The sequence below is a fragment of the Rhincodon typus genome, chromosome 1, assembly GCF_021869965.1.
Source record: "Rhincodon typus isolate 14 chromosome 1, sRhiTyp1.1, whole genome shotgun sequence".
In the NCBI taxonomy this organism is placed as follows: domain Eukaryota; kingdom Metazoa; phylum Chordata; class Chondrichthyes; order Orectolobiformes; family Rhincodontidae; genus Rhincodon; species Rhincodon typus.
Window position 1 is genome coordinate 133,778,976 of NC_063332.1, and position 20,757 is coordinate 133,799,732.

Sequence of the window (20,757 nt, forward strand, 5' to 3'; positions counted from 1 at the left end):
TATGATGCTGCTTGGCCTGCTGTGTTCATCCAGCCTTGCACCTTGTTATTTCCTAGCTACTGTCAGTTTTGAGGAAAGATCACTGGACCTGAAACGTTAACTCTGATTTCTCTTCACAGATGCTGCCAGACCTGAGCTTTTCCAGCAATCTCTATTCATGTTTTTTATCCTAAAATAATCTAGTCTCATTTGCCAGCATTTGGCCTATATCCCTCTAAAACCTTTCTATTCATGCACCCATCCAGATGCCTTTTAATCACCTCCTCTGGCAGCTCATTCCATACTCACACCACCCTCTGCAGGAAAGAGTTGTCCCTTGGGTCCACTTTAAATCTTTCCCCTCTCATCTTAAACCTATGCCCTCTAGTTTTGGGCTCACCTATCCTGGAGAAAAGACCTTGGCTGTTCACCCTATCCATGCCCCTCATGATTTTATAAACTTCTATAAGGTTACCCCTCTGCCTCCGACACTGCAAGGAAAATAGCCCCAGTCTATTCAGCCTCTCCATTTTGCTCAAACCTTCCAACCCCGTCTTTGAGGATTGATTGAGAGAGTGAATAGCTGTTATTGGATTGGTTGGTTGGTTGATGGTTTCCATGTTGGAGTGTTTGTCGAAGAAGCAGGAGGCAGGGAGAATGTGCAATTTCCACACAGTCCACACAATTATCCAAAACCCAACCTAGCATCAATTATCAATTCATTTTCTCCACCATCGGTGTACAGTGACAATAGTCTGTACTATATACAAGATGCAATGCCGCAACTTGCCGTGGCTCCTTCAAACAATGCCTTCTAAACCTATGACCACTACCACCTAGAAGGATTAGGGCAACAAATGCACAGGAACATGACCACCACCGGCATGATCCCCTCTAAAGCTCGCAGCCTCCTGACTTGGAACAATATTGCTGTCCTCTCATTGTCACTGGGTCAAAATGTTGCAACTTTTTCCACTGACTGGTCCATTAGTTTTTTTTGTAATTGATATTAATGGATTGCTGCTACAATTTTAAAATATTAAGCATCATTGTCTAAGATTTGTCAATTTAAATTTCAAGCAAAATTCAAAGTTTTGTTGAAACAGTGATAAATTGTAAGCTACAGAATTTTGCTATTATGTTTTCAGACTCCTGAATTATTTGTGACTTTACTCATTGATCAGGTCAACCGGTAGCATGAAATGAAAGAAAACCAGTTATTTAGTAAGAACGGGAAACCTTGTAATGAACCCCTAATTTATTTGCTGTGTCTTTTGTGTAAAATTACATTGTAGGATTATAATAAAACATCATATGACAAACGGCCATGAAATCTTCAAATCTTGTCCTTGCACAAATTCCTTTTTCCTTTCTTATTTAATTTTGAGGATTTAAGCCATTACAGGCCATTTTCGTTTTTGATTGGCATATCAAAGAGACCACTTATTTGGGGTCAGCTGGCAATTACTTGGTTTCCTCTTGCCTCATACTAGCTGCTGTCATCTCTGAAGTCCTCTTTCACAGTGATAACAGCTTTGGCTCAGTTTACCTTACGTGATAATAAATGGCTTTATTCCTAGAAATAGCTTTCTCACTCTACTGTATTCCTCTTCAACATATAAATATATCTTCAAGATAGCATGCATATAATAGCACAGTGTTCTAACTGTGGTATCATTGGTGTTTTGTGCAAAGTCAGATTTTAAAAGATTGTGGTTGGGCAGCCCACTGGTTAACATTGTGGGTCCTGGGTTCAATTCCAGCCTTTGGTCACTGACTGTGTGGAAATTGCACATTCTCCCTGCCTCGTGTGGGTTTTATCCACACGCTCCAGTTTTCTCCCACAATCTGAAGATATGCAGATAAGGTAGATTGGCCATGCTAAAATATCTCGTAGTGTCCTAGGATTAGCAGGCTAGGGGATTAGCCATGTAAATGCGGGTTTACAGGGATAGTGTGAAAGTGTGAGTCTAGATGTCTGCTTCCACTCTGTATGGATTCTATGATGATCCTCCCACAAGAGAAAAGATCTTTTCAACATCCATCTGGTCAAGTCCCCTCAGAATCTTGTATGTTGCAACTAAATCATTTCTGATGCCTCTAAATTCCAGAGGATACAGGCCTAATCTGTTAAATCTTTCCTCAGAAGGCAAATCTGCTCATTCTGGGTGGTCAAATAAACCTTCTGTGAACTGCTTCCAATACAGTACCATTCTTCCATAAGTACTGTGGTCTCACCAATGCTCTGTGTAACTGAAGCCTAAGCTATCACCTCTTAATTCCCTCGCAATAAAGCATAACATTCTATTTCACATGCTAGTGCATTATCTGAGTTATCATATTGTGATCAAGTACCAACTTTAATTTTAGAATGTTTACCCTTCAACAAGAATTAGTTGAGATCATTGGGATATTTGTGTTTTACATTGTTTTGTTAGGATTTGTGTTTAATTAATTAAACTTCTCAGATATTAGATTCATTATTACTAGCCTGATAGTATTTTGAACATTGAAGACATTTAACATTAGGTAACAAACTATTTGTTTTGAAAAATCCACATCTCCATTAATATTACTTCTGAGCATTGAAGTAACAATAAAGCAAAATAATTTCGTTTTCAGTCATAGATTATGTAATTCTGAAAATTATCCAAAACCCAACCTAGCATCAATTATCAATTCATTTTCTCCACCATCGGTGTACAGTGACAATAGTCTGTACTATATACAAGATGCAATGCCGCAACTTGCCGTGGCTCCTTCAAACAATGCCTTCTAAACCTATGACCACTACCACCTAGAAGGATTAGGGCAACAAATGCACAGGAACATGACCACCACCGGCATGATCCCCTCTAAAGCTCGCAGCCTCCTGACTTGGAACAATATTGCTGTCCTCTCATTGTCACTGGGTCAAAATGTTGCAACTTTTTCTAAACAGCACTGTAGCTATTTTACTTTATTTTAAGTCATTCATGAGATATGGGCATCGCTGGCTGGGCTAGCAATTGTTGCCCATGAGAACATGATGGTGAGCTAAATTCTTGAACTGCTCCAGTCCATTTGCTATAGCTGGAACTCTTTCCCTCATGGCATTATAGATCTAAGATTTTGACCCAGTGACACACAAGAAACAGCAATATATTTCCAAGTCAGGATGTGAGTTGGCTTGGAGGGGAACTTGCAGGTTGTGCTATTCCTAAGTATCTGCTGTCCTTGTTCTTCCAGATGGACATGGTTGTGGGTTTGGAAGGTGCTATCTAAGGATCTTTCATGAATTTCGGTAGTGCATCTTGTAGCTGCTACTGAGCATTGGTAGTGGATGTTTCTGGATGTGGTGCCAATCAAGTGGCTGCTTTGTTCTCGATGGTGTCAAGCTGCTTGAGTGTTGTTGGAACTGCACTTATCCAGGCAAGTGGAGAATATTCCATCACACTCCTGACTTGTACTTCTTCAATGGTGGATGGGCTATGGGGAGTTAGGAGATAAGTTACTCAAGATATTGAATTTTGCAGTTGTAGTGATGGTGAAACTATCAATATTGCCTGTATTATAGTACAAACTATGCAACAGGTCATGGCATCCACACATACGTAGATGAGTGCGGTAACCTGAAAGCTGCTGTCAGAGATTCCTAACTGCAGTGTTCCTAACCTCTGACCTGCTGTTGTAATGGTTCAAGGATTTGAAAATTTCCTTTTTCTTTTGAAAAAAAATCAATCAAAAAGATACACATTTGCAAATAACTCAGGAGCTCATGCTGTCATGGATCAGAATCACATATGATGTTGTTTCCATGTTGTCACACTTAGGCTCATACATGGAATATGGTCACTGTAATAGTCGGCTTCAGTGACTGAGCAACTATGCATAGTACGAACTCTGTGTAGAACAGAGGCAAGAAAATTGTGGGGAAAATCACTAGTCACATAGGAACTGATAATTATTTTGTGACCTCTAAACATCCAAAAAAAGACAACTTCTGTGATCCTAATTAACCAATTTGTACAGAACTTGAATTCCTGTTTCCTCTGGATTGGTATGTCCTACATGCTGGAAAACAATGAATTTTGCAGTTGTAATGATGGTGAAATTATCAGTATTGCCTATCATCATCATCATCATTAGCAGTCCCTTGCAGATGAGAATGACTCCCATCCACACTCAGGGTGAGTCTGTAGGTGACTGTACAGACCTATGCGGCTACTTCAGGGTCTGTTACACTTGGAGCAGAAGGTGGTCGCGGGAAGGGGTGAGTAGGGCATTGGTGTAGCAATGGACTCATGTCGCTGTTTTCGCCTGGCTTCTGTTTTTTTCTGTACAGTAAATCTGGAGGCACATGACGCCTTCCTGGATGCTCCTCTCCTCCACTTTGGACAGTCTTGGGCCAGTGATTCCCAGGTGTCTGTGAGGATACCGTATTTCACCAGTGAGGTTTTGAGTCTATCAGTGAAGCGCTTCCTCTGCCCACCTGGGCCTTGCCTGTCGTTTCGAAGCTGGAAGTAGAGCATCTGCTTGGGGAGTCTCGTGCCAGCCATGTGGATGACGTATCCAGCCCAATGTAGCTGATCAAGGGTGGTCAGTGCCTTGATCCTGGGGATGTTGGCCTGGGCAAACACGCTGATGTTGCATCTTTCTTCCCAGCGGATTCACAGGATCTTGTGTAGGCAGCATTGGTGGCTGTAGACAGTCCATGTCTCAGAGCCATATAAGAGAGCGTGAACTACCACAGATCTGTAAACCATGACCTTGGTATCAGATCTGATGTTGTTGTCCTCAAACACCCTTTTTCTCAGGCGGCAGAAGGCTGCGCTATCACTGGAGGTGGTGCTGGATCTCTTCTTCAATACCTGCTTTGGCCAACAGCACACTCCCGAGATACTTGAAGTGGTCAACATTCTCCAAGGCCTCCTCATGGTCCTCGATGATCGGGGGTCCAGTACACAATGCCAGGCCAGGTTGGTGGAGGATCTTTGAATTGCAGGTGTTTAGGATGAGACCCATGCTTTCATATGCCACTAAAGGTGCTGACAATGATCTGGAGTACATCCTCTGAGATTGCACATACACAGCCCCATATTACAGTATAAACCATGCAACAGGTCATGGCATCGCCACATGTGCAGATGAGTGCAGAAACTTGAAAGTTGCTGTCACAGATTCCCATATTTTGATCTAAACTTGGGCTAATTGACCACTTGTTTTATTTTAAAGAACAGTAAATGTTTTGCCATGTCTTTGGAGATGCAAGGTGCCTATCTTGCTGCTATTAAAAATTCTCGCACATTTAGTAAAGACCAAATTCAACCAGAAGGAAGTTACACAAAACATTTATTGCAATTTGGTACTTAACTTAATGGATTTTTTTCTCATAAGTAGAAACTTGTGAAGAATAAATAAGGAAAAAAAAATGTTCCACTTGTGGCCCCAGTGTTGTATACCTTGTATGTAATGGGAGTCTTGTGCTGGGAGCAATGGAGATGAGTCAGGTGATGTGCTCAGGCTGATAAAGAGAACCTTTACCCAATCCAGAGTGTATAATAAAAGGCTTCCTTTCAAGATCATGTTTGAAAAATTGTGTATGAGCGGCTTATGTTTTAACTGAGTCATCAGACCACCTCTATTTATCCTAAAGGAAGCCCTTTAACCACATTCTACATCCATTACTGCCTTATCAAGATAACAGTACTCACATTTCATCCAGGAGGATCATTTTACCCAAGGACTGTAGACATATTCAACAGGGCCCAGAATGCAGTGGGGGCCTACGTTCACCATATCATGGATGTCATATTCTGGGGAGAGGTTGATGAATCCCACATTCCACTGAAGGCACAAAATAACACATCTGTCATGCACATCAACAAGAGTCATTTATTCATTACAGAATCACAGAAGTGTCATGGCACAAAAGGAGGACCGTTTGCCCCACTGTGCCTACAGCAATTCTTCAAATGAGCATCATTACCTACAGTTTTCCTCCATACCCTTGCATATTATTTCTATCCGTTAATGCAATACACTCATGACTGCTTCATTTTAACCTTCCTCCACCACAATTTCAGGCAGTGCATTTCATACGCTAACTACTTTCTGTGTAGAAAAGCGATTTTCCTCCCCTTTTATTTGCTTCTTTCGCAAATCACTTTAGATGTGTGCCCACTCATTGTTGTTCCTTTCACAAATGGGAACGGTTTCTCCCTACTTACATTATGCAAACACCCCATCCCCACATAAGATTTCTTTGAGGGCTGACATGATCTAACCATTGCTAGCTGGAAAAGTTACAAATGGAATAAATCAAATGAACATATTTATAGGTTGCCAAAAAAAGTAGTAAGCCTGAAGATTGTCCTCCTTTGGTGATTTCTTTTTTAAAAAAACTCAAAGAAACTTAAGGGAAGGTAGAATATGAAAGTAAACTAATGAAAAACATAGAAGTAGGTTGTAAAAGCATTAATGGGCTAAATACAGGTAGAGAGAAGAGAATTTGTAATAGAGAGTCAGGAAATAGCAGAGGAATTAAACAAATCAGAGATAGCATGCTGGGAGGTGGGAAGGCAATTACTTAGGCAAGTTGGTGGCATCATAGAATCCCACTGCCTTCCCACCTCCACCCAAGTTACATTTTGAGGAAGAAGACCCAAGTTCCAATCTCCCACTTCAGTGCTAATTGTGGCCTTCCAGTGGTCAATTCATGACCACTTAAGGGCTTACTCCCATCTGGGCTGCAATTATCTCAACTTTAGGTGGGAAAATGAGATGTAGGCAGAGTTCTTCCAGCTGCACTAATTTTTGCATGATCAGGGAATGGGCACAAGGCAGTAGGTTGCTTGCTGAGGGTCAAACCCCTGCCCTTCCATCAGAGTGCTTGGCTCTCATAATATTAGCTGTCCTTCCTGATACAACAACAGCCTTCCTCTGGCACTGGTAAATGCAAAATTTGTTGATTGTCAGGTCTTACGGGCCAACACTTTTGCCCCTGGGGACATTGTCTCAGTGAAAAAGCCCACTGTTGTCCTCAAAGTTGCCTGATTGGAGGAGACCACTCAGGCCTTGGTCTGAAGAATCAATGCGGGTCTTTTGCCACCCTTTTAGCAACTGAGCAGGATACCCAATGAAAACAGAAGGTTTCACCCATAGTGTCTGTTGTCACAGAGGAAGATGCAAAATACCTCCCAGGGATACTGGAATGCCAACGGACTGGAGAGGATGCAGAACTGAGGGAAATTTGTATAATTAGAAAATTGTGCTGGTGAAATTAATGGGACTAAAAGTTAATGAACCCTGGACTGGATGACCTTCCTGCAGAATAGAAGGTAACCCTATTTAAGAAAGGAGGGAGAGGACAAAAAAGGAACTACAGGCTTGTTAGCTTGATATCAGCTGTCAGGAAAATGTTAGAATCTATTGTAGTGTTTGTGATAATTGGCTACTTAGCAAAATAGTGGTAGGATTGGGCAGAGTCAGCATGGATTTATGAAAGCTAAGTCAGAGTTTTTTTGAGGGTGTAACTAGCAGAATAGAGAAGGATTTGACAATTAGATGTAATGAATCTGGAATTTCAGGAGGCTTTTGATGAGATCCCTCATAGAAGTTTAGTAAGCCAAATTAGAGCACATGGGATTGGGAGTAATAAACAGGTACGGTTGACAAAACAGTAGGAATAAATAGTTTTTTCTCAGATTGGTAGGCTGTACCTTATTGATCAGTGCTTGGGCCCCAGCTAATCACAATCTGTATCAATGATTGGGTGTGAGGACCAAACGTAATATTTCCAAGTTTGCTAATGATACAAAACTAGGTGGAAATATGGGTTGTGAGAGAAGAGACTAGGAGGGAATTTTAGACAGTCAAAGTGAGTAAGCAAGAATATAAATTGGAAAATGTTATTATCCACTTTAGCAGGAGAAACTAAAATGTGGAGTATTTCTCAAATGGTGAAAGATTGGCAAGTGTTGGACCTGGCAGTCACTGAAACCGACTATGATGGTGCAGCAAGAAATTAGGAGGCAAGTAGTTTTTTGACCTCTATTGCTAGAGAATTTGAGTACAGGAATGAAGAAGACTTTCTGTAGTTATATAGAATCTTGGTGAGATCGCACTGGAGAATTGGATAATTAGTTAGTTTGTTGCACTACCTTAGGTAAGGAAAGCAGAACATTTGCCAGACTGATTCCTGCGATGATGAGATTGTCTGGTGAAAAGAGATTGAGAAAACTGGGCATGCATTCTCTAGAGTTTAGAAGAATGAGAAGTTATCTACAGGATAGCTGCAGGACGGATGTGTCCCTGGTTGGAGGCTCTAGAATGAAGAAAAACTGTCTCAGAATGATGGGAGGGCCATTTAGGACTGAGTATGGAGGAATTTCTTCACAGAGGTTGGTGAATCTTTGGCATTCTCTACTGTCAATGTCTGTGGTGGTTCATTCATTGGTATATTCAAGACAGAATTTATACTATTCCTTTTTACTATAAATTATGCAACAGTAATTACTCAAATCTTACTTTGGAGTAAAATGTCCCAAATATGGGAAACTGATTTAAATATGGCTAAAGAACAGTAGAATCTATTGAAAGCAGAATGTGCAAGTAGAAAGGTCAGTTTAAACAGCATACTGTAGTCAGTACACAAGCTGACAATTAACTACTGTCCAAAGCATGAACTGAATTAATCTAGATAAAAGAAGAATGGCCTGAACTTATGATTGTTGTGATGGTGCAAATGTTAGCACTAGATTTCTAGATATTAGGGGAGATGGGGGTAATGTACGAAAATGGTTTTGAGGTAGAAGATCAGCCATCATCTGACAAAACAGTCAAGCAGTCTGAAGGGTCAAATGGCCTACTCCTCCTATTTCCAATGCTGCAATATTTGTGCCATCATTGTTAACCCTTCCACTGTTTCCAATTTGCCTGTCTCCTCAAAGTTAAATATCATGAGATATTTAATTCCCAACCTTGGTCATTTTGTCATTATGAAGATGTTGATTAAATGAAAGCTGTTTATTTCTGTCTGTAATTTGTTCCAAACCTATTACTCATTCAGATCGACTGTCTTTAGCTTCAACATTACCAACTTGTTCCTGATATTACCTTAGTCATTATGGCCCTACCTCTTTCAGTACTCTCACTGTTCCTTCTTGACTCACTCTGCTTATTTTTACCCAAAATGCTGTTCTGCTCTAGAGCCATGATATTTCCGTGTCTTCTTTTTAATTTATCCTTTCCTGACTCCTCCCATCACTTGATCAGTAAGCAATAATGACATAAACATAAATCTCAAGAAATAATATCCAATCAACTTTTCAAGAATAACAAACACATTTTTAAAAAAAACAGACAGCCCCTTGCACTTGTACTTGAGGATTATTGTGACACTGCAATCAGTGAAATGAAATGAACTTTGCAAGACATAATATCCTGCTGTCTCCTGGCTATGCCTTTCCCCATGACCTGTCAGGCTTAACTGTTTACCATCTGCAGAGATCTTGAGGCTGGGTTGCTCTTGCTACTCAAAGACAATGTTGTAAGAAGTTGCATGTATTGGATGCACAGCTAGCTCATCAGCCTTCATTGTATCTGCACTGTGAGCCTACGAGGGTAGAAGAACTGTGGACATGATCTCTATTACAGCTATATCTGATGTATAGACCTCAAATGCTTCTATAAATATTTGGTTAAGATTACTTAGTTTGTTCTCAATATGGACAAATTGATTTAAAATAGTCTGAATAGTTAACACTAAGATTTTGGGTACTTATGTTCAACTGATAACAAAGATTCTCATCAAAGCCGTTCGTTTCCTGTTCAAGGAGCATGAAAGTCAGCCATCTGCAAGTATAGGGCAATGTAATGCCTAGCATATGTAGTGTCATCAAACAGGATTAACCACAAATCACATTGCAGAATTCTCACAAAGACCAGCCAGGAAATAGTAAAAAAATTAATTATTCAATTGTAAAAATATTACAGGTTGGTTTAGGCACATGGGGTTGAGGTAGCTGCTGAAATATCATACTTTATAAAATTAATTTTAACAATCTATGGAATTTCATTTTTCACTTTGGAGAAACTTAACATTCCACAATTAAAGGATTCATTTTTCAAACCTGGGAAGTGATTCAATAATAATTGATTAAAATCACAGATACATCTCATTCAACAAAGTGGAACAGTTGTAAATGTTTTTACACTGAGGTTAATGAGATAAAAAGTGAAAGTTCACAGTAATTCAAATAATTTCTACGATTTCTATCTCTGAGACTTCAATACTGAACTCAGCAGAAGAGCCGGTAATCAACTCCTGGATTTCTGTGCATGTGCAAACCCTGGATCTTTCAGTCAGTTTCAAAGTGTAATAAAGGCAGGTGCTGACAGTTTCCCCATCACAACAAACACAATCTTTTTTTTTTAATCCGCATTAATTCAGTAAATGCTTTGGATAGTGGTTAATCATCAGCTTGTGTGCTAGTTACAGCTATTTAAACTGACCTTTCTATTTTTGCATTCCGTTTTCAATAAGTTCTAGAGTCATATTTAAATTAGTTTCCCATATTTGAGACATTTTACTCCAAAGTAAGATTCTAGTAATTATCGCTGCGTCATTTATAGTAAAAAGGAGTAGTATAAACTGGTAGATTTGCAGTTCCAGCATGGTGGATAAAATTCATAACTTCAAGAAGTAGAAAAATAAACCACTGTTGTATTTATTTTGTCTTCCCACAGAATGTTACATTAGGCAAAAGATTGCTAATGGATGTCCTTTGAAAGTGCTCCTTATGGAATATCCTGCATTGTCAGCTTCTGTTTGGTGACTTTTAGAAGAGTGAACCATGCATGACATAGAAATATTACTTGCCGTGCATTAGTGATTTCCCAAGTGCTTGTATTGGGTAGTAATGTGCTGAGAAAGTGCTCTATATCAGTCCACACTCAGTACATGTCTGCTGGTAAAAATGCTCTTGCTAGAAATTACATTAGTAATGAAAAATCCATTTAAAGTACATACCTTACCTGCTTTACAGTGTATTGTAGTTCTGAAACATTTGATTAATCTTTCATAAACATTTGAAGTATGACAGCTCTGTGGCCTTGTAAATGCATAGATAGTGCACTATCCTACTTGGTCATGTGTAATCATGAAAGCCCCCGAGGCTCTGTTAAAGAAAGTGCCATGGTATCAGAGTTATGACATGTTAAAATATATTCATTACTGTTGAAATAGAACACTATAGTGTTTAACATGTGTTTTCAGAAGATTGAGGGGGGATCTTATACAAACATATAAAATTATGAGGGGAATAGATAAGATAGAAGTAGAGAGGATGTTTCCACTGGCAGGTGAAGCTAGGACAAGAGGGCATAGCCTCAAGATTAGAGGGAGCAGATTTAGGACTGAATTGAGAAGGAACTTCTTCACCCAGAGGATTGTTAATCTATGGAATTCCTTGCCCAGTTAAGTAGTTGACGCTACTTCAGTAAACGTTTTTAAAGATAAGGTAGATTTTTTTTGGACAATAAAGGAATTAAGGGATACGGTGAGAACGTGGGTACGTGGATCTGAGTCCACGAAAAGATCAGCCATGATCTTATTGAATGGCAGAGCAGGCTCGAAGGGCCAGACGGACTACTCCTGCTCCTAGTTCTTATGTTCTTATGTTCTAACATGTATATTATCTTAAATTTCACTTTAGCATATGCTTTATAATTTTCAATGATTGAAGCATGGTACTTGCATGATTTTGTGATTATTGTGTTACACTTTGATATTTGTTTACCTGCACAATTGCAATCTCATTTATGCTACTTGATGCCCATGTCTTGAATCTTCATCTGCCATTCATTCAGTGGATTCAAAATGAGGGATAAAAGTTAAATCTAGGGATAATCTACAAGCAAGAAATATGCACATGCTGTATTTAAAAGTAGTACAATTTATAATTTGAAAATGAAAGTTAAATAAATCAAATTTTATTTTACCCTTTAAATATTTTTGGAAGTTGTCGCAGTAAATCAATGGTATTACGTACTGTAACGGTTAGTAAAAGAAACTGCCTTGTATCAAAGAGCATTGTGTTACTTGCATTATTTCTGAATAAGTCATAGCCTTAGAAAGGTCACCCATAAAGTCCTAAAGATGTTTGTAGTAGCTGCGCAATTATTTACTAAAAACTTGCGATAAAGTTTCAACAGACCACTAAGCAGAGGACACCCAATGAATACAAATCAAAAGAACTGCAGATGCTGTAAATCAGGAACAAAAACAAAGTTGCCAAAAAAGTTCAGCAGATCTGGCTCCATCTGTGAAGAAAAAAATCAGAGTTAACGTTTCGGGTCCAGTGACCTGTTCTGAGGAAGGGTCACTGGACTTAAAACGTTAACTCTGATTTTTTCTTCACCCAATGGATACAGTCTGACACTAGCACGATTTCTATGGTAGGATCTTATGAGCATTCCATCAGCACCCTGCTGATCCTTTTTGGAACAGCTCACCAATTGGCAGAGCAGGTTATCTAGTGGTTTCAGCACAAATCCTAGCTGGCTCAGAGAAGTTTAACAGAAAGCAAATATTCCCAGGGGTGAGTCTGGAGATTCAGACATGGGAGGGGAGAAGGCAGTTTTTCCATGACTATGAAAGGCTTTAATGTTGCTCTGGACCCAAAAGAATTGTTTGCAAACCTTTTTTAAAAAAAAGCATTTTGAATTATCTGCAATGCTCACTGAAGGACTCCTATTTATACTGTATCTGTCTGTCTTGGCAGATAATGCGATTGCTCCCAGAGTGGATGCCTAGTTTAGACTCTTCAGTGCCAAATAGCAATGGATTGAGCTTGTACAATATACAGTGACAAATTTGTAATTTATTATCGCATCAAGATCCTGTTGTCATCATATGGCCTTATCTTATTAGGGTTAGTGAGGCTCTTGAAGCATGGTACTTGCATGATTTTGTGATTATTGTGTTACACTTTGATATGATTTGTTTACCTGCACAATTGCAATCTCATTTATGCTACTTGATGCCCATGTCTTGAATCTTCATCTGCCATTCATTCAGTGGATTCAAAACGAGGGATAAAAGTTAAATTTGTCTTTTTCTGGCCACTAGTTTCAAGGCTGCCCTCAAGTGGTGCAGGTGGACATAGTGGAAAAGTGTAGTAGGAGATGTGCTACCATTTTGTTTGTATTACCCTCTCTCAAGTAGGGCAATGAAAATTGCTTAGATAACAAGGTGTAGAGCTGGATGAACACAGCAAGCCAAGCAGCATCAGAGGAGCAGGAAAGCTGACGTTTTGGGCCTAGACCCTCCTTCAGAAATGGGGGAGGGGAAGGGGGTTCTGAAATAAATAAGGAGAGAGGGGGAGGCGGACGGAAGATAGATAGAGTAGAAGATAGGCGGAGAGGAGACAGACAGATAAAAAGGCGGGTATGGAGCCAGTAAAGGTGAGTGTAGGTGGGGAGTTAGGGAGGGGATAGGTCAATCCAGGGAGGACGGACAGGTCAAGGGGGCGGGATGAGGCTAGTAGGTAGGAGATTGGGGTGCGGCTTGAGGTGGGAGGAGGGGATAGGTGGGAGGAAGGACAGGCGAGGGAGGCAGGGACAAGCTGGGCTGGTTTTGGGATGTGGTAGGGAGAGGGGAGATTTTGAAGCTTGTGAAGTCCAGATTGATACCATTGGGTTGCAGAGTTCCCAAGCGGAATATGAGGTGCTGTTCCTGCAACCTTTGGGTGGCTTCGTTGTGGCACTGCAGGAGGCCTAGGATGGTCATGTCGTCTGAGGAATGGGAGGGGGAGTTGAGATGGTTCGCGACTGGGAGGTGCAGTTGTTTAGTGCAAACCGAGTGTAGGTGTTCCGCAAAGCGGTCCCCAAGCCTCCGCTTGGTTTCACCGATATAGAGGAGGTCACAACGGGAACAGCGGATACAGTATACCACATCAAGCAGATGTGCAGATGAACATCTGCTTGATGTGGAAAGTCTTCTTGGGGCCTGGGATGGGGGTGAGGGGTGAGGTGTAGGGGCAGGTGTAGCACTTCCTGCGGTTGCAGGGAAAAGTGCCGGGTATGGTGGGGCTGGAGGAGAGTGTGGAGTGGACAAGGGAGTCCCGGAGAGAGTGGTCCCTCTGGAAAGCAGATAAGGGTGGGGAGGGAAAAATGTCTTTGGTGGTGGGGTCGGATTGCAGATGGCGGAAGTGTCAGAGGTTGATGCGTTGGATCCGGAGGTTGGTGGGGTGGTACGTGAGGACGAGGGGGATTCTTTTTTGGTTGTTATTGCGGGGAGGGTGTGTGAAGGATGAGTTGCAGGAAATGCGGGAGACACGGTCGAGGGCGTTCTCGACCACTGAGAGGGGGGAGTTGCGGTCCTTGGAAAAACGAGGACATCTGAGATGTTCGGGAATGGGAATGCCTCATCCTGGGAGCTGATGCGGCAGAGGCGAAGGAATTGGGAATAGGGTATGGCATTTTTGCAGGAAGGTGGGTGGGAGGAGGTGTATTCTAGGTAGCTGTGGGAGTCAGTGGGCTTGAAATGGATATCGGTTTCCAGGTGGTTGCCAGAGATGGAAACAGAGAGGTCCAGGAAGGAGAGAGAGGTATCAGAGATGGTCCAGGTGAACTTAACATTGGGGTGGAAGGTGTTAGTGAAGTGGATGAACTGTTCGAGCTCCTCGTGGGAGCACGAGGCGGCGCCGATATGGTCATCAATGTAACGGAGGAAGAGGTGGGGTTTACAGCCAGTGTAGCTTCGGAAGAGGGATTGTTCCACGTAACCTACAAAGAGGCAGGCATAGCTTGGGCCCATGCGGATACCCATGGCCACCCCCTTTGTCTGTAGGAAGTGGGAGGAATTGAAAGAGAAGTTGTTGAGGTGCTACACCTGCCCCCTCACCCCATCCCAGGCCCCAAGAAGACTTTCCACATCAAGCAGATGTTCACCTGCACATCTGCTAATGTGGTATACTGTATCCGCTGTTCCCGTTGTGGCCTCCTCTATATCGGTGAAACCAAGCGGAGGCTTGGGGACCGCTTTGCGGAACACCTACGCTCGGTTCGCACTAAACAACTGCACCTCCCAGTCGCAAACCATTTCAACTCCCCCTCCCATTCATCAGACGACATGCCCATCCTGGGCCTCCTGCAGTGCCACAATGATGCCACCCGAAGGTTGCAGGAACAGCACCTCATATTCCGCTTGGGAACCCTGCAGCCTAATAGTATCAATGTGGACTTCACAAGCTTCAAAATCTCTCCTCCCCCTACCGCATCCCAAAACCAGCTCAGCTCGTCCCCGCCTCCCTAACCTGTCCTTCCTCCCACCTATCCCCTCCTCCCACCTCAAGCCCCACCCCCATCTCCTACCTACTAGCCTCATCCCGCCCCCTTGACCTGTCCGTCCTCCCTGGACTGACCTATCCCCTCCCTAACTCCCCACCTACACTCACCTTTACTGGCTCCATCCCCACCTCTTTGACCTGTCTGTCTCCTCTCCACCTATCTTCTCCTCTATCCATCTTCTATCCGCCTCCCCCCCTCTCCCTACTTATTTCAGAACACCGTTCCCCTCCCCCATTTCTGAAGAAGGGTCTAGGCCCAAAACGTCAGCTTTCCTGCTCCTCTGATGCTGCTTGGACTGCTGTGTTCATCCAGCTCTACACCTTGTTATCTCAGATTCTCCAGCACCTGCAGTTCCTACTATCAATGAAAATTGCTTCCCTCGTTTTCATGGTCCAATCAATCTTTCTTTGGCTGGAACAAAGAGAGATTGTCTCTAACATTTTCTCTTGGATTAAGAGCCAAAATAATTGCAAAAAGTTGTAATTTTTAACTCATATTTTTGTATCTGTTTTCTATTGACAGGAATCCCATTGTTGAAGATAGTGTTTTCAGGGTATGAACATTTATCCCTCATCTCTGTTCCATTACTCATCTATCATCCCACCCAGATCCTGCTAGGTGGCCTATTAGTTGGAACAATGAAAAACTGGATGATCGCTCGTCAAAAAGTAAGGGCTGCCAAGCAATATAATTAACATGAAAAAAAATTAGAGCCATTTTAGCGAGGTTATCAGAAGTGTATATTTTGAAAAAAAAAACTGCTAGAGATATTTACTGTCTTTCACTTTGTTTTACTTTTTCATGGTTTAGAAGGTTTGAATACTCTACTACTTCATTTTCTTTTGTCGCATACTCCAACTCTGATTTCTGTTTTAGTAAAATTTTGAAACGTTTCTATTTCTTTCAAAGCTTTCACAGATTTCATGTATCATTGTCCTCAGTTGTGTTTGATGTGAGAACTATGCAAGGTGTCTTAATTTTAGTGCAAATGGCAGAAAGAACAGCATATAACATGGCATATTTATAGCTTAGAAGCAGCAGAAGGAAAACATGTAGAGTCAGATAGACCATAACCAAAAAGATTATTTAAACAAGGCCAAAGAAGTTGCAACATTGGAGTCTAGTGATGGTATTTAATCAGTAATGTACTATTCCCGATAGTAGACTTGGACTAGGCATCACTTCTCCTAATGACCACGTGATTAAAATTGTAATTTAAATGCCAGTAACATGCACAAAAAATATGTGTGATCTTGAGGCAAGGTTAGGTATCAATTGGGGTATTCCACCATTAGCTCACAATGCAACAAGTAAGGACATGCTATAAAGGAGTCTCTTGAATCATTAGATAGATTCTGCATACTGACAGCATGTTCTTTCCCACCTCCACCTTTTCAAAACTTTGTCCTATTTCTTGTTGCAACCCTTAATCATCATCACCCTGTCTTCCGTAACTTGCCCCTCTCCATTATTATCCTTTTTGTCCTGCCCCCTACCCAACATATTGGAGACTTTTCATCTCCACACGTATCTGAGACCAGACTATCCCCATGGGCACCTAGCCTCATATTCTCCTCCAGGCTATTGGTGATCAGTAGAAGGTGCTTTTATCCCTCTGATGGCAACATAAGACCATCCTCCCTGGCCTGGATGGAGATCTCAGCAGAGGTAAGCAACAGTGAGGTCTATCAAAGAACCTAGGATGAACGTTTATCCTTCAAAGAAAATTGATGAATGATCTGTTCCAATCCGCTGTGATAAGTGGCACCATCAGGTATTATCAAATGGCCTTGAAAGGTGATCAATTAACGTATCTTCATGAGTGAGCAACTAGACTAAGCATATGGCTTCCTCTATGGAGATGCTAGGAACTGCATAGAGATTCAAGACCAACATGCAATCAGTATGCACACTGACCTACATTCCACTGTTCTTGCCATGGGCTCAATATAGCAGTGGCTAGACAAGAAGGGCAAGGTACCTGTACCTTCCGCAAGGTGCCCCCTCAGAGAGACTGGCAAGTACCATCACACACAAAAAGGGAAGTGGAACATATGCCCGCCACCCTTAGATCTCCCTTTCATGGCACTGCCAAGTTGAGTGACCTTTCCTCATCCCTTCTGTCATTAATCTCATTCCCACCAAGAAAAGAGAATGAGGAGGAGTCCTCTGCACCAGTGCAGCAGAGCCCCAACAGGGGTCGCCTATCATTATCATCAAAGGAAATAGGGCAGTGTGCTGAGCAGACTGCCTCCCATTCAACTGCTGGTGTTAGAATTGCACCAAGACATAGAGAGCATTAGTGAAAACTTCAGATTTTATATGAATATAAAAATATTAGCGGTTCAGCTTGTCACATCTAAATATTGCATATTGTATTTATCACATTTTTCATATGTGCATCCTCATTATTTCTTGGGATTAGCTTTGTCAGAGAGTTGAATGTGTTGGCAAGCATCATGGTTGACACACATTGACAGTCACGGAGAGTTAATGACATTTCCTTATTGGAGAGGAAATAATCTGTGTTTATGTTCGGTTTTTACTGAATATTCATGTTAGCATCCAGTTTGTACTCACCAGTCTGTGGGGCCTTACTGCATATGCAGGCTCAACTGGCCTTCCCTGATGTGTATTATCAGGGAGATTATCCAAGATTACTGTCAGTTTCAAGGGACTGAGTGGCCGTTCCTAATTCATATTTTTAAATGTTCCTCAGACCGCTGAATTTCTGAACTTAGTTTTGTTGAAAGACGAAAATGCTGAGCTCAGAATAAAAGTTATGAAATTAATTGCTGTGTTTGTGCTCACCTAAAAAGAGCTGTCCACTCTAATTCCACTTTCCAGCTCTTGGTCCAGTGCAATGAGGTTTTCTGTCTCTACTACCTTTTCAGTCAGGGAGTTCCAGACTTAATTAACTCTGGGAGAAAATGATCTATCCTCCATTTCCCTCTGATTCTTCTCTCCATTAAATCTTCCCTCAACCTTCACTGCTCGGAAGAGAACAACCGAGTTTTCCACCATTGCCTTACAAAAAAATTTCAGTGTTGACAACATCTTGTATATCTCCTCTGTCCCACTTTTACTGTGATCACATCCTTTCTGTACTGTGGTCTAACTACAGTTCTTTGCAGTATTTTATAACTTCCCTGCTCTTTATTAGCCAAGGAATAGAATATATCCCGTATGCCCTATAAGCCATCTATCTGCACAATGTCTTTGAGGGAATTGTGGAAATGTATTCCACGATTTCTCTGTTGCTTTACACTTCTCAGTATCCTACCACTTTGTATTCCTTTACCTCTTCTGCCTGCCCCAGATCAATATTTCATACTTCTAAGGATTTAATTTTACTTGTCATTAATTTTTCTACTCACCTAAGAAGTTCGTAGACATCTTCCTGTGGTCCAGTTTTACCCTCTTTATAGACCACATATTTAGTTTTTGTATTGTCTGGAAGCTTCTTAATCATGCCTCTAACATTTAAGTCTAAATTATTGATAAAGAAGACAAACAGCAAGGGACTTAATACTGGTCCATCTGGACTGCCACTGGAAATGGCCTTTCAGTCACAAAAGCACACGTCAACCTTTGCTTATTGCCATTGGGCCAGTTTTGGATCCAAATTTCCGTGTTTCCTTTGTTCCCATGGATTTTTACAGTACTTGACCAGCTAATTTGCCATATGAGATCTTGTCAAAAATCTATCTCACTAAACTTATTTCAGTGGTTCACCCATGTGACAAGTTAGGATAACTAACCTTTAACTACATGGTTTATCCCCTTCTGTCTATTTAAACAACAATAACTTAGCAATCCTTCAGTCTTTCAGCGCTGTGGCTGTAGCTAGATAACATTTGAAAATGATGGTCAGAGGCTCTACTATTCCCCTACATCTTTCACTTAATTGCCAAGGATACATTTCATCCACTCCTGGCAATCTGTCTACTTTCAAAGATTCTAAACTCCTCAATGTTTTCTCTCTCACTATGATTAACCCACCCAATATTTCACACTCGTTCTCTTCAACTGTGATGTCTTGATTTGGTTTGATTTATTTATTGTCACACATATTTTACCAGTTATTTATTGAGAGAATAGAGCCACAAGGTTCCATACTTTTAAACAAACATGGGGTAAGTCCAAATTAGTGAGCAAACTGCTGTTTTAGAAAGCATGAACTGCACATTAAATGGTAGACACAACCAAGACAGGTCTTGTGAATCTTCTCAGCAACCCATCCAGACAGTAGTGTTCACTGTCTTAAACTCTGTCTTCTGCATGGGGGATTTCTTTTCACTCCTTTAGAAATATACCCTCTAGTATCCTTCACCAGCAACTCCAACTCAGCCTGGAAGCTCTCATGCTTCTTCTGTCTGTAAGGAGCAGTCAAGTAATTGGATTCCAGTTTTTATTATCCATATGACTGCTTACCTCACAGCTGCTCAATCTCTTCTAATACTGCATGCCATTGAGTTTACAGGACTATACCGTAGCATCTGTTCATTGGTATGATCTCAGTTCTCTAACAGACACTGCTTACAAGCTTTTCTTTTCCCCAGCTGCCAGCTTTACTGAGCAGCTGACTTCACTGAGTTAACAACTATGCCTGTGTTTCTCTAAGTGCCAACACATCAACTGCACTAGCAATTCTGGCTCCAGGACTCCTCTGAACTCAATCTATGGAGCTAATTGCAGCAGTTCAGCTGCCTGGAGCCAACCCTCCACTTCACTCTGCCTTACCCCTCATCTCATGGTCATATTTTCACACCACTCATAATATCATGTGAGCAAGATCTCCCATCTCCCAGATCCTGTGATGAAGTATCAGTTATAAAAAAAAAACTCTTTCAGTCATCTTTTGCACCTTCAGACCTGTACCCCCTGCCACTCTCTGCACTGAGGCCACAGGCATACCAGAAGCTGTAGTCCTTGTCCCCAAAGATTCTCAGCATGAACTTGAGAATACAGTCTTCCTCATACAATGTAGTCTCTGAAAATATTTCTCTACATGCATCCTAAGAATTCTGCGCCCTCTTTACCTTGCATATTGATTCAGATCTAAATAATACTAGGGTAACTGAGATGCCCTAACTTTAGCCACTTAGTGTTCCAGCACTCTCAGAAATTTGCCTTACGTATTTGCTGTTCTATTTCCTTCTGATTATTTCGGGATCCCTGGATCATTCCCAGCTGTTTGAATGTCCCTTTTTTCTTCTTCAATTCACAGAGCCTCATTTAACAATCCTTCTAAATTCTCCGTCAACCTGGTGTATTTGGGGGAGAAACTTTGGCTATGATATTAGTAGGTCTCCCTATTCTTCTTCTGAGTAATGCTGTGGAATCACTTACAAGGCTTAACCAAGAGCTGAGATGTTGGCTTGACATCATGTTGATGGCATATCCAGCATCAGAACTCTCCCTCAATACATTAGCAAAGTATGA

The 20,757-nt window shown here is 41.4% G+C and overlaps 1 protein-coding gene across 1 annotated transcript in view; it reads left to right on the forward strand.

The window, feature by feature from the left end:
• Positions 1-20,757, forward strand: part of slc10a7 (solute carrier family 10 member 7) — a 252,486-nt gene that overhangs the window by 228,388 nt on the left and 3,341 nt on the right. Inside the window, exon 10 of the mRNA XM_048603182.1 lies at positions 15,835-15,980. Coding sequence (XP_048459139.1) covers positions 15,835-15,980 — 146 coding nt within the window. The remainder of the gene's footprint in view (positions 1-15,834; positions 15,981-20,757) is intronic.